The sequence below is a fragment of the Chiloscyllium punctatum genome, chromosome 14 (assembly GCF_047496795.1).
Source record: "Chiloscyllium punctatum isolate Juve2018m chromosome 14, sChiPun1.3, whole genome shotgun sequence".
In the NCBI taxonomy this organism is placed as follows: Eukaryota; Metazoa; Chordata; class Chondrichthyes; order Orectolobiformes; family Hemiscylliidae; genus Chiloscyllium; species Chiloscyllium punctatum.
Window position 1 is genome coordinate 28,755,437 of NC_092752.1, and position 14,850 is coordinate 28,770,286.

Below are 14,850 nucleotides of genomic sequence, written 5' to 3' on the forward strand. Positions count from 1 at the left end.
CGAGGTGTATAACAGAACTGCATTCTGTTTTGAATTCCAGTTACTCACCAGAAACTTCATACAACTGGACATCAGGCACTCAGTTCCCTACCAACACTCATTGGTCTGACAGGAGTAAGGTAGTCCCTTCTGCCAAGTACCAGAATGATAAAGGTACCTCCAAACCTACTCTAAGTTGAGTCACTTTCAATCACAGGAAAGATACACGTACCAATGCTCCAACTGCCATTAAATTTCACAAAGCTAGCCTGACAAGCAATGTCATTCATTTGTGGCTTTCACAGGAAATTAATTGTGTTTAACAAAGGTTTGATTCATTCATTGCCATAAGTGAATAACCCGGGTAAGTACATTATTTAGCACATGGCAGCACACTCCCATTGCTATGCAACATCGTATCCTTCGACTCACCACGAGCAATGTCATATAAAGCTCGAATCTTAAGGAGAAATTACTTTGAAGTTAAATATTCATGAGCTGGCGCCTAATCAAGAAGCACCATTTTTGTGATGTTTCCAGAGTGGAACATGCAAATGTTCTGTCACATTGTTCAGCTGCCAGCGATCCCTTCTATTTTGCTAAACAAGGAGGCAGTGTCACAGCCAACTATGGAAGATCTACAGAAGGAATAAGCTTAACATCTCAATCTCCTCTGTCCCAGCTTTGTTCTGTTTCTGATGCTCTCCTGCTATCTCCATGCCAGTCCCTCAATGGGTTTCCCTGTCTGAGAATTTCCACAATTAAGCTTGCTCAATGATACCCTCATACTGACTTATGTGCCCAGTCACTCTATTGCCATACCAACAGCAGAGCTTCACAAGACACAGGTAGAAAAGCATAAGTACTCTGCTCTGCAATTTTTTTGTCCACTGCTATTAATGTGAGGAAAATGTCAGGAAAGGCACCTAAGTTGTTCTGATAAGTCACTCACTGCCAGTCTTCAGTGGTATAGGCCCTTGCAAAGTTCTGCCCAAAGTACTGACTAGCCAGTTCACTACTATGGTCTCATAATCAAACCTGAGCTATTCTTTATTTGATGCCCATTTGTATATATTTGCCTTAGTAGCTGGAAGGTATTTCTTTTCTCCAGTCCAAAGAAACTGAGGGTTATTGTGCCCCTCTGAATTGGAATATAATCAATCGAGAAGAACAAGGCAAGCAGATACATGGGAACACCACCATCTTCAAGTTCCCCTCCAAGCCACTCACTATCCTGACTTGGAAATATATCACTGTTCCTTCGCTGTGCTTGGGTCAAAATCCTGGAAATTCCCTCGTTAATGGCATTGTGGGTCAACCCACAGCAGGTGGACTGCAGCAGTTGAAGAAGGTAGCTCACCACTACCTTCTCAAGGGCAACTAGGGACTGGGAATAAATGCTGGCCCAGCCAGCAATGCCCACATCCCACAATGAATAAAGTTTAAAGAAGAGGCTGCTTTTTAAACAGTTATTTATGAAGTGAAGGCTATTCCCTGATTGAAGTCTGTTCCATTTATTCTACAAATATAACCTATGAACTTGATGGGTTCTTAATGTACCTGCTGGTTAGTTTAATATCAAACTTTCAATCTTACAGGGCAAACAACACATATCATTTGCAAATACTTAAGAGAGAGTTAATAATTGACTGGCTTACCTTGGAACTGGTTGACCTGTTGAACAGGATATGGATTCCTCTGCTGGTCTTTGCACTGTGAATGTGTTCTGGGGAGATGCCTCTGCATCTGATCGTGCTGCTGCTGCTGCTGCTGCTGCTGTTGTTGTTGTTGTAGCTGCTGCTGATGGGAAAAAAAAGGAAAATAAACCCATTAATTTTTGCCAATACAGATCTGGGGAAAGAAATGCTACTATTTACTATTATAATCCCTATTATCATAGTTTAAACCACAGCAATGGTTACAATCTCCGGTGAAGTGATAATGCATCCTCAACAGCGTTTTTCAATTTCTCCATTTTGTAAAAAAAATTCTTTTCTGCACAGTCATTAAAATAAAATAAAAGTTACTTGGTTTTTCTCCCCTTTTTGTAATGGTTCACCTTTCCCAACCCAAATGTGGCTTACAAAATCTTGGAAAATGAAAAGAACATCGGTGTCAGAACCAAGCTGGAACAAAACAAACAGAGTATCACGTTTGAGCTTCAATCTATTGAGATCTGGCAATGGTACGACACAACTTCCTTCACTTGTCCAAGCTGAGTGAGAGCTCTGGCAGTGCTGCTTTCAGGGTTGTGGTATTCTGCCATCTGCAACATGACTGCGAGCTTGCACCAACTTACCCTGTCAGACATGAACCTGTTATTAATGGTCACAAACATTTTTGGTTTGTGATAACCGATATAAATTACAAGATAGTTGCAACTGTTTAAAACAGTGCCCCTTTTCTGATCTTGCACTGTTACTTTTACTGGATGACATGGAGAAATGTTCAAAGGCCCCACTTCAGCCACAGATCTGATGTTTCCAGCTACAGTCACAGCCGGGGTCCTTGAGCTCTTGTGGAATTTCCAGGCCAAAGTGTTTTACAAAGGCATTTCCTCTCTGTTTGCTTCTCACCCACACAAACCCTTGTTCTCCAACAGTGGTGTCTTGTGTTCTGTGAGTGCTGCTGGCTAGAAGGAAAAGGGCAGCATATACAAGGGTACAGTGAGACTTTCAACCTTCCCTCCAGACAACACCATCCTGATTTGGAACTGTATTGTCAATTCTTTCACTGTCACTGGGTCAAAAGCCTGGAACTCCCTCCCTAACTGCACTGTGGCTGGTCTCAGTCATCATGGGATGCAGCTCACCACCACTTTCTGCATGTAATAAGGGACGGTCAACAGATGTGACTGTACCCAGCAACAGCTATTTCCCATGACTAATTTAAAAACATGAACCTTTGGACAAAATACTATTGAGTAGTAAATCGTTACTAACTTTCTACCAACCTCTCCCAGCTCTCCATTTGCTCAGCCTACTTTGAAGTTCCTCTCTTGTTTTTAATGTTACACACAGACAGTAGGAAAAGCGGTAGCTGCTGATTTATGCCCTAATGTGGTGCACTCCCCTGTGCTGTCGCTACATTCCCTTTCCCTGCCATTAATTGGGTGGGATATCTATCTCTGGGGTCATTAAGACCCTCACCCCATAAAGATGATACAATGGAGATGATGGTCTAGTGATATTATTGTTGGACTGCTAATCCACAGAGTCATGTAACGATCTGGGGACCTGGGTTCAACCATGAACAACTTAGGTGCCTTTCCTGACATTTTCAGTAGATTGTGGAATCAAAAATCTAAGGATGGCCATGAAACCATTTTTGATTGTTCAGAAAAACCCATCCCGTTCACTAAAGCTCTTCAGGGAAGGAAATATGCCAGTGTCACCTGGTCTGGCCTACATGTGACTCCAGGCCCACAGCAATGGGATTGACTCCTAATTGCCCTCTGGGGTATGCAATAAATGCTGGCTGAACCATGATGCTCCATGAATGCATTTTGAAAAAAACACAGGAGGGGGAACCCTGGTGATAACTCAGATCTGAACCACCTTTCTCACTGCCTCCCAGAGGAAACTCCAGTCTCTCTTCACCCAATAGTGCTTTCCAGTGAGATGAATTATTGAGAAGATCAGTAACCCCCAACCCTGGGAGATTGTAGCAAACTATAACATTCACACCATGACTCCAACTGAGATTAGCTCAATCGGTGGTTGAACCTTTTGGATTTGCCCATTGGACTGTCAGATGTGTGACGCTCTTCCACACCTGATTTCAATTTCAATATTAAAGGTTCTTTGAACTTTGTTTAATCAACACATATTACCACTACTGCTCACAAACTGACTAGGCAGGTTATTAAACAATTATCTTGGCTGTGAACGATGGTAAATTCACTCATGCAAATTCCTCTTGAGATGCCCTATTTAGACAAACAGACAGATTTTGTAATTCCTACTTTCACAATTTGGTAGCTTTCATCCTTACTTGGGTAGTAATCGTGTGGAATGGATTACCCTTCATTTAGACAACCTGTTTAATCTTTATTCCATTTAAATCATATGAAAGACCAGTGATCTGCCTTGCCAGTTTACTGTAAAGCTTAACACCTACCCTAATAGGTCGGACCTTGTGGTATTGGGCTGACCTTTTACTCCCAGACTGCTTCAGTTGGGAAGTATTGTGGCTTGGCTCAACCGCCTCAGACTGGAGGTGTCCACTGTTGAAGTAGGCTGCTTAAATGGTCTGCATCCATTCTCTGTACTTAATTTTGTTAAATATTAGGTTTCAGCAGCCCTCACCCCTCACCTTCCCACCCCCCACTCTCCAGGCTTCACCCATGCCGACTTTATGCCCCATCATCTCCACAGCTACGCATAGCCCCATGCCAAATCATGTCCCCATCCAGTCCTGTGATCCCTCATCATCTCAATGTCAACTCATTCCTCCCAAACTACCTCCTATTGTCGTACGACACCTTAATGCCAACCTGCGTAGCTGTGCCCACCAGTCTTGGCCTTTACCCTCTCCATGCCAAATCACACAGTATCCATAATGTACAGATAAAACAAAACTTAAAAAAACTAAATATCTTACTTAAAAAGAAATTCCATCCATACATCCAAAACCTTTAGAAGGACATTTCAGTATTTATTTATCTAAAGAAACAAGGTTTACATTCATAACCCACATTGATGGCAGCCATTAATGTATTGACCTATTGAGTTGTTAAGCATTAATAATGACAGCTTAAGAGGTAGTGGCTACAAACAGCGAATATAACTGCTAGAGCAAATCTTTTTCAACATTAATGATACAGGCAGGCTGGGATTTTGGGCTGGGAACGTAAGCTACATCATTACACGTTTTAGCAGTTTACACACCCTGACGTATGTAACTTCAGGCTTTGAAGTTTAATAAGTCTGGTATTCTAACTCTTCCAGCATAGAATGTACTCTTGTTAGGTTTGTGGATCACACAAAAATAGGTGCGAGGCGAGGATGCCAGTGAAAGTCTGTAGAGGAAAACAGACAGGTCAAGTGAAGGGCAAAAGCTTGCCAGATGCAATATGATGCAAGGAATTGTGAAGTTGTGCACATTGGCAGGAAGAATAGAGGAGCTGAATATTATTTAAATTGAGAAAGCTAAGGAACAGAAGGATGATGAATCACAAAATTCTAGCATCCAACTTTAGCAGTAAAGAAGAGAGTAAATGGATTGTTGGCCTTTATTCAAAGGGAATGGAGTATAAAAGTAGGGAGGTTTTGTTAAACCTACAGAATGCATCAGTTAGACTTCAGCTGGAATACTTGGAACAGTTTGGCCCGTATCTAAATAAAGACATACAGGCATTGGAGGAAGTGCACAGCAGGTTCAAGGCTGATACCAGGCACAGATAGACTGCCAGTGGTTACTAGAATATGGAAGAATGTGAAGTGACTTCATTGAAACACATAAGATTCTGAGGGAACTTGACAGGGTAGATGTGGAGAGTTGTCTCCACTTGTGGTACTCTAGGACCAGAAGGCACAATCTCAGAATATCAAGTCACACACTTAAGATAGAGGTAAAGCAGAAATGTGTTTTCTGAATGTAGTTAATTTATAGAATACTTTGCTGCAGAGGACTGTAGAGGGTGGTCATTACATATATTCAAAGAGAGAGATTTTTAATCAGTAAGGAAATTGGAGGTTATAGGGAGAAGGCAGGGAAGTGGAGTTGAGGATTACCAGATCTACCACTGACTGGTAGAACAGACTCAATGCCTGAATAGACTAATTCTGCTGTGTTGTATGGCTATATGACATAGGCAAGTAAACTTTTTAATTTTGAAAGGATTTAAGATTTAAATAATTTGACAGCCTGACAGTTCTCATACTTCAACTGTCCTTCATGGGTATTTAAATTTCCTCCATAAAAGTTCCTCCATATATATCTTCTCCATAAACGTGAGATTCCCAAGGCACTTGCTACAGTGAATTTGGGGTTTGTTTGACAATAGCGCTGAATTCAAATGGCCCTGCTGAATCCTCATGTGAGAGTCACTGCCTGCCCCTTTCCCTGCAAAAGATCAAGGGATGTGTTGGAAATTAGAGTTTCAGCACCTCGTCCAGTTGTCATTTTTAAAGGTCAGTCGAGTCTTCATGTCTCTGTGAAAATCCAGCTAATCTGCTCCTAAGTACATCTGTTCAGAATTCAGTCCATCTCCTGGTGAAAACTTGATTTATGTCTTTATTATCTGGACTATCCCAATGACTAAACCAAACTTTTATCCTCTATCTCCCATTCAGTCAGCTTATCTGAAGTTTTTCCACACCATTTCTCCACTCACATCATGTCTGCTCTTGCCACAGAATTGAAATTCTCTTCCTGGTGTTGTCAAGCCTTCATGATCTCACCCCTCCTTTATTCTGCCATTTTCTGCAAGAGTTCTGTCAATTCATTTTAATGGAGTCTAGCATAACTACTTAACTCTTCTGCATGCCTCCTCCCTTTGTCCAAGCCTTAACACCATACCTTTGGCCTGCTCAGCCCCATATTGAATGGCACGGTGGTTCAGTGGTTAGCACTGCTGCAGTCCAGTGCCAGGCAACCTGATTCGATTCCAGCCTCGGGCAAGTGTCTGTGTGGAGTTTGCACATTCTCCCCATGCGTGCATGGGTTTCCTCCACGCGCTCTGGTTTCCTTCCACAGTCCAAAGGTGTGCAGGTTAGGTGGATTGACCACGCTGTGTCCACAGATGTGCACGCAGGGTGGATTAGCCATGGGAAATGCAGGGTTATAGAGTTGGGAGAGAGGAGTGGGTCTATGTGGGATGCTCTTCGGAGGATCAGTGCAGAAACGATGGGCCGAATTTCCTGCTTCCACACTTTTAAGGATTCTGTATTATGGCACGGCCTCTTCATCTTTACAACAGCCTTTAATATCCTGGTTTCATTTAGGTCTTTGCCCCTCTTAGCAGTTCCTTCTCTAACTCAGCCCCAGTTTTTGTATATGTCTCTGTGAAGTCTTTTTGGATATTTCTCTCTGTCAGAGGTGTTGTATCAACTGTATACCATGATTGTTACTGCTACAACCCTACCCACTTTATCAACTTTCTGCCTGAGTGAAATCAGACTGCATGGCAATAGGATTCTTTTAAGCCTGATCAAACCAAAGATTCTGTCTTCAGTTGCACAAAACAGTTGAAGTACTGCCACTGGTCTGGGCACTGGGCCGTAATCGCACAGTTTTTACACAATTTTGTACACATTACAACACAAATTAGTTTCTACCTTAGCAGTATGGCACTGCCCAGAAGGACCAGAAGGAACTGCAGCTGCACAATGGGAAAGCAGCATGAACAGATTTCCTTCCATTGATTCCAGCTCCAAGACAGCAGGGCACCACATTGCATCAACTTCCCGAAATTACAGCACTGACAGAAAACAAGTGGGCTTCCAATTTTCAAACACTTCTCCCTGAAGAATTTTTCAAATGTTCTTTCTGCATGTATTCGGAGAGTTCGGTCTATGGTGGTGAGAAAAAACAGGGAGAGGAGGAGTGGGCAGTGCGTACAGAGTGGATGATGGAGAAGGGTGATGGGGGAAGACAGAGTAGGACACAAAGGTCAGGGGTCAGGAGTGGAAGAGAGGGGAGAATGTCCCGAGTATGGGAAGGGGACGGGCTCGAGGAGAAAGACACAGGGCCCTCAATGTTGGACAGGAGTGAGAGGATGAAGGGGATAGGCCTGAAGTACCAGGAAAGAGGGAACCAGTGCCTGAGTGTTGGGAATGGGCAGGAAGAGGGGAGAGCACGGGGACCTGGGTGCTGGCTGCAGGGAGGTTGCAGGGCCTGAGAGATTATTAGGAAGGTGGTGGCAGGGGGAGAAAGGCACTTGGTGAGAGCCCTGGAGGAGAAACAGCGTGGCCACAGTGACAGCATGGGGTCAAGGGAGAATGGCCTGGATGCTGGTCGGGAACTTACAGAACACAAGATGAAAGACCTGGGCAGGAGGAGTTTGTAATGGAGTGGGAGCTGAGTGCTGACAGATTGGAGTTCAGCAGGATGCAGGTCCCTGTGTACTAACAGGATGGGGTTTAGCAGGGTGTAGGTCCCTGAGCATTAACAGGATGGGATTTAGCAGGATGCAGGTCCCTGAGCATTAACAGGATGGCGTTTAGCAGGGTGCAGGTCCCTGAGTATTAACAGGATGGGGTTTAGCAGGGTGTAGGTCCCTGAGCATTAACAGGATGGGATTTAGCAGGATGCAGGTCCCTGAGCATTAACAGGATGGAGCTTAGCAGGGTGCAGGTCCCTGAGTATTAACAGGATGGGGTTTGGCAGCGTGCAGGTCCCTGAGTATTAACAGGATGGGGTTTAGCAGGGTGCAGGTACCTGAGTATTAACAGGATGGGGTTTAGCAGGGTGCAGGTCCCTGAGCATTAACAGGATGGCGTTTAGCAGGGTGCAGGTCCCTGAGTATTAACAGGATGGGGTTTAGCAGGGTGCAGGTACCTGAGTATTAACAGGATGGGGTTTAGCAGGGTGCAGGTACCTGAGCATTAACAGGATGGGGTTTAGCAGGGTGCAGGTCCCTGAGTATTAACAGGATGGGGTTTAGCAGGGTGCAGGTCCCTGAGTATTAACAGGATGGGGTTTAGCAGGGTGCAGGTACCTGAGTATTAACAGGATGGGGTTTAGCAGGGTGCAGGTCCCTGAGTATTAGGAGGATGGGGTTCAGCAGAGCGTAGATCCCTGAGCATTAACAGGATGGGGTTTAGCAGGGTGCAGGTCCCTGAGTATTAACAGGATGGGGTTTAGCAGGGTGCAGGTCCCTGAGTATTAACAGGATGGGGTTTAGCAGGGTGCAGGTTCCTGTGTATTAACAGGATGGGGCTTAGCAGGGTTCAGGTCACTGAGCATTAATTGGTTGAGGCTTAGGAGGGTGCAGATCCCTGAGAAATAACAGGATGGGGTTTAGCAGGGTGCAGGTCCCTGTGTTTTAACAGGATGGCGTTAAGCCGTGTACAGGTCCCCGAGTATAAATAGGATGAGGTTGAGCAGGGTGCAGGTCCCTGAGTATTAACAGGATGGGGTTGAGCAGGGTGCAGGTCCCTGAGTATTAACACGATGGGGTTTAGTGGTGTACTGGTCCCTGAGTATTAACAGGATCGGCTTTATCAAGGTGTAGGTCCCTAAGTATTAATAGGTTGAGGGTTACCAGGGCGCAGGTCCCTGAGTATTAACAGGATGGGGTTTAGGAGGGTGCAGGTCCCTGTGTATTAACAGGAGGGGATTTATCAGGTTTCACGTCACTAAGCATTAATCGGTTGAGGCTTAGGAGGGTGCAGGTCCCTGAGTAATAACAGGATAGCGTTTAGCAGTGTGCAGGTCCCTGAGTATTAACAGGATGGGATTTATCAGGGTGCAGGTCCCTGAGTGTTAATAGGTTGAGGTTTAGTAGGGTGCAGGTCCCGGAGTAATAACAGGATAGGGTTTAGCAGGGTGAAAGCCTCTAAGCATTAACTGGATGGGGTTTAGCAGGGTGCAGGTCCCTGACTATTAATAGGATGGGGTTGAGCAGGGTCCAGGTCCCACTGTATTTACTGGATTTAGCAGGGTGAAGGTCACTAAGTACTAACAGGATGGGGCTGAGCAGGGTGCAGCTCCCTGACTATTAACACAATGGGGTTTAGCAGGGTGCAGGTCCCTGAGTAATAACAGGATAGGGTTTAGCAGGGTGCAGGTAGCTGTGTATTAACAGAATGGGGTTTAGCAGGGTACAGGTCCCCGAGTATAAACAGGACAGGGCTTAGCAGGATGCAGGTACCTGAGTACTAACGGCATGTGGTTTAGCAGGGTGCAGGTCCTTGAGCATTAATAGGATGGAATTTAGCAGGTTTCAGGTACCTGAGTATTAACGGGATGGAGTTTAGCAGGGTGCCGGTCCTGAGTATTAACATGATGGGATTTAGCAGGGTGTAGGTCCTGAGTATTAACAGGATGGGGTTTAGCAGGGTGCAGGTCCCTGAGTATAAACAGGATGGGGTTTAGCAGGGTGCAGGTCCCCGAGTATAAATAGGATGGGGTTTAACAGGTGCAGGTGCCTGAGTATTAACAGGATGGGATTTAGCAGGGTGCTGGTCCCTGTGTTTTAACAGAATTGGGTTGAGCAGGGTGCAGGCCTCTAAGCATTAACTGGATGGGGTTTAGCAGGGTGCAGGTCCCTGTCTTTTAACAGGATGGGGTTAAGCAGGGTACAGGTCCCCGAGTATAAACAGGATGGGGCTTAGCAGGGTGCAGGTACCTGAGTATTAACGGGATGAGGTTCAGCAAGGTACAGGTCCTTGAGAATTAACAGGATGGGGTTAAGCAGTGTTCAGGTCCCTGAGTATTAATAGGATGGGGCTTAGCAGGGTGCAGGTACCTGAGTATTAACGGGATGAGGTTCAGCAAGGTACAGGTCCTTGAGAATTAACAGGATGGGGTTTAGCAGGGTGCAGGTCCCTGAGTATTAACAGGATGGGGTTTAGCAGGGTGCAGGTCCCTGAGTATAAACAGCTCGGGACTTAGCAGGGTACAGGTACCAGAATATTAACAGGATGGGGTTCAGCAGAGTAAATGTACCTGAGTATTACCAGGATGGGATTCAGCAGGTTAAAGGTCCCTGAGTATAAACAGGATGGGTCATAGAAGGGTACAGGTACCTGAGTATTAACAGGATGGGGTTTAGCAGGATGCAGGTCACTGAGTATTAACAGGATGGGATTTAGCAGGGATCAGGTCCCTGAGCATTAATAGGATGGGATTTAATAGGGTTTAGGTCTCTGAGCATTAATCGGTTGAGGCTGAGAAGGTTGCAGGTCCCTGTGTAGTAACAGGATGGGGTTTAGCAGGGCGCAGGTCCCTGAGCATTATTCGGTTGAGGCTTAGGAGGTTGCAGGTACCTGTGTAATAACAAGATGGCGTTTAGCAGGGTGCAGGCCTCTAATCATTAACAGAATGGGGTTTAGCAGGGTGCAGGTGCCTGAGTATGAACAGGATGGGTCTTAACAGGGTGCAGGTCCCTGAGTATTAACTGGCTCGGGTTTAGCAGGATGCAGGTAACTGAGTATTAACATGATGGGGTTTAGCAGGGTGCAGGTCCCTGAGTATTAACAGGATGGGGTTTAGCAGGGTACAGGTTCCTGTGTATTAACAGGATGCGGTTTAGCAGGGAACATGTCCCTGTGTATTAAAAAGGGTGGGGTATCGAGGGTGCACGCCCTTAAGTATTAACAGGTTGAGGTTTAGTAGGGTGCAGGTCCCTGAGTAACTACAGGATGGGGTTTAGCAGAGTGCAGGTCCCTGTGTATAAACAGGACAGGGCTTAGCAGGGTTCAGGTACCTGAGTATTAACAGGATGGGGTTCAGCAGAGTAAATGTACCTGAGTATTAACAGGATGGGATTCAGCAGGTGAAAGGTCCCTGAGTATAAACAGGATGGGTGTTAGCAGGGTACAGGTCACTGAGCATTAACAGGATGGGATTTAGCAGGGATCAGGACCCTGAGCATTAATAGGATGGGATTTAACAGGGTTCAGGTCTCTGAGCATTAATCGGTTGAGGCTTAGGAGGTTGCAGGTCCCTGTGTAATAACAGGATTGGGTTTAGCAGGGGGCAGGTCCCTGTGTAGTAACAGGAGGGGGTTTAGCAGGGCGCAGGTCCCTGAGTATTAACAGGATTGGGTTTAGCAGGGTGCAGTTCCCTGTGTATAAACAGGACAGGGCTTAGCAGGGTACAGGTACCGGAGTATTAACAGGATGGGGTTCAGCAGAGTAAATGTACCTGAGTATTAACAGGATGGGATTCAGCAGGTTAAAGGTCCCCGAGTATAAACAGGATGGGTCATAGAAGGGTACAGGTAGCTGTGTATTAACAGAATGGGGTTTAGCAGGGTGCAGGTCCCTGAGTATTAACAGGACAGGGCTTAGCAGGGTGCAGGTACCTGAGTATTAACAGGATGGGGTTTAGCAGGGTGCAGGACCCTGAGTATTAACAGGATGAGGCTTAGCAGGGTGCAGGTCCCTGAGTTTTAACAGGATGGAGCTGGCAGTGTGCAGTCCCAGAGTATAAATAGGATGGGGTTTGGCAGGGTGAAGGTCCCTGAGTATTAACAGAATTGGGTTTGGCAGGGTGCAGGTACCTGAGTATTAACTGGCTCGGGTTTAGCAGGGTGCATGTCCCTGAGTATTAAAAAGGGTGGGGTATCCAGGGTGCACGTCCCAGAGTATTAACAGGATGGGGTTTAGCAGGGTGCAGGTCCCTGAGTATTAATAGAATGGGGTTTAGCAGGGTGCAGGTCCCTGAGTATTAAGAGGATGTGGTATGGCAGGGTGCAGGTCCCTGAGTATTAAGAGGATGTGGTATGGCAGGGTACTGGTCCCTGAGTATGAACAGGATGGGCTTTATCAGGGTGCAGGTACCTGAGAATTAACAGGATTGGGTTTAGCAGGATGCAGGTCCCTGAGTATTGACAGGATGGCGTTTAGCAGGCTGCAGGTCCCTGAGTAATAACAGGATGGGGTTTAGCTGGGTGCAGGTCCCTGAGTAATAACAGGATGGGGTTTAGCTGGGTGCAGGTCCCTGTCTATTAACAGGATGGGATTCAGCAGGTTTAAGGTCCCTGAGTATAAACAGGATGGGTCTTAGCAGGGTGCAGGTCGCTGTGTACTAATAGAATGGGGTTTAGCAGGGTGCAGGTCCCTGAGTATTAACAGGATGGGGTTTAGCAGGGTGCAGGTCCCTGAGTATTAACAGGATGGGGTTTAGCAGGGTGCAGGTCGCTGTGCATTAACAGGTTGGGATTTAGCAGGGATCAGGTCCCTGAGCATTAATATGATGGGATTTAGCAGGGATCAGTTCTCTGAGCATTAATCGGTTGAGGCTGAGGAGGTTGCAGGTCCCTGTGTAATAACAGGATGTGGTTTAGCAGGGTACAGGTCCCTGTGTATAAATAGGATGGGGCTTAGCAGGGTGTAGGTACCTGAGTATTAACGGGACGGGATTTAGCAGGGTACAGGTCCTGAGTATTAACAGAATAGGGTTTAGCAGGGTGCAGTCCTCTAAGCATTAACAGGACGGGGTTTAGCAGGGTGCAGGTCCCTGAATATAAATAGGATGGGGTTTAGCAGAGTGCAGGAACCTGATTATTAACAGGATGGGGTTCAGCAGGGTGCAGGTCCCTGAGTATTAACAGGTTTGGGTTTAGCTGGGAGCAGGTCCCTGAGTATTGACGGGATGGGGTTTAGCAGGGTGATGGTCCCTGAGTATTAACAGGATGGGGTTTAGCAGGGATCAGGTCCCTGAGCATTAATCGGTTGAGGCTTAGGAGGGTGCAGGTCCCTGAGTATAAATAGGATGGGGCTTTGCAGGGTGCAAGTACCTGAGTATTAACAGAATGTGGTTTAGCAGGGTGCAGGCCTCTAAGCATTAACAGGATGAGGTTTAGCAGGGTGCAGGTACCTGAGTATTAAGAGGATGGGGTTTAGAAGGGTACTGGTCCCTAAGTATTAGCAGGGTGGGCTTTATCAGGGTGCAGGTCCCTGAGTAATAACAGGATGGGGATTAGCAGGGTGCAGGTCCCTGAGTAGTAACAGGATGGGGTTTGGCAGGGTGCGGGTCCCTGAGTACTAACAGGATAGGGTTTAGCAGGGTACAGGTGCCTGTGTATGAACAGGATGGCGTTTAGCAAGGTGCAGGTTCAAACAATGACTGCAGATGCTGGAAACCAGACTCTGGATTAGTGGTGCTGGAAAAGCACAGCAGTTCAGGCAGCATCCGAAGAGCAGTGAAATCGACGTTTTGGGCAAAAGCCTTTCATCAGGAATACACGCAGAGTGTCTGAAGGGTGGAGAGATAAAAGGTGCAGGTCCCTGTGTACTAACAGGTCTGTGAGTGTGGCAGGTAGAGGGACCTGGACAAGGTGCTCTAGGTGCCTCAGCCCTTGAGCTTGACTTTAACAGGTCTAAGATTCTTGCTCCCTGTGGATGAGAGTGAGGGCGACATTAAGCAAACTGACCATAGCACCATGGCACAGGGAACCATTCCAGAGTGGGGATAGAAGAGAAATGTAGTTATAATTGGAGTTAGTACAGTCAGGGGAACAGACACTGTTCCCTGTGGCCAGGATCGAGAGTCCCGAAGGTTGTGTTGCCTGCCTAGTGCCCGGGGTTCAGGATATCTCACCTGCACAATGGAGAAACCTGCAGTGGGAGGGGAAAGATCCAGTTATCATGGTCCACATGCGTACAGGCAGAAAGAGGAGAGAGGCTCTGCTGAGGGAATATGAACAGTGAGGGGCTAAAATTTTTAATTCCCATATTTCTAGCTGACCCACGGGCAAATTGTCACAGGGCCAACAAAATTAAAGAGGTAAACGCATGGCTCAGAGACTGGAGTCGGAGAACTGGGTTTGAATTCATGCAACACCGATACCAGGACTGGGGAAGGGGTGGGCCCTCCTCCTGAATCCTGCTGGGACCAAAGGCCTATTGAATCGCATAACTAGGGCTGTGGATAGGGTTTTTACTGAATTGTGGGGAGGGCGGGGGCAGAAAGGAGGAGGTTCAGTTGGATGGAAATTTATGGAAAACATTAAAGGTGCGAGGGCTCAGCGGGTGTTGTTAAAGTTTCCAAAACAAGTAATAGGAAGGATTCGAGATAATCCAAGATGGAGGACAGGAAAAAATTGTGGCCGTAAGAGCTACTCCTTTTTTTGAGGTATTTTAGGTATTGGAGGAGATTTCCTCGAATTCCATGAGTAACAATTACTGTTTGATATTCTGTTGCATTGTTTTGGAACTTTGAGGGACAAAAGATCAAAAGAACGGCACTTTAAAAAGG

The 14,850-nt window shown here is 46.2% G+C and overlaps 1 protein-coding gene across 4 annotated transcripts in view; it reads right to left on the bottom strand.

Moving 5' to 3' along the window:
- The window catches only part of maml3 (mastermind-like transcriptional coactivator 3), a 532,838-nt gene that overhangs the window by 19,719 nt on the left and 498,269 nt on the right, over nucleotides 1-14,850 (bottom strand). For 3 of the 4 annotated variants that reach the window (XM_072584105.1, XM_072584102.1, XM_072584104.1), the window contains exon 4: nucleotides 1,638-1,779. In XM_072584105.1, coding sequence (XP_072440206.1) covers nucleotides 1,638-1,779 — 142 coding nt within the window. The remainder of the gene's footprint in view (nucleotides 1-1,637; nucleotides 1,780-14,850) is intronic. The other variant, XM_072584103.1, reaches the window with a different exon arrangement.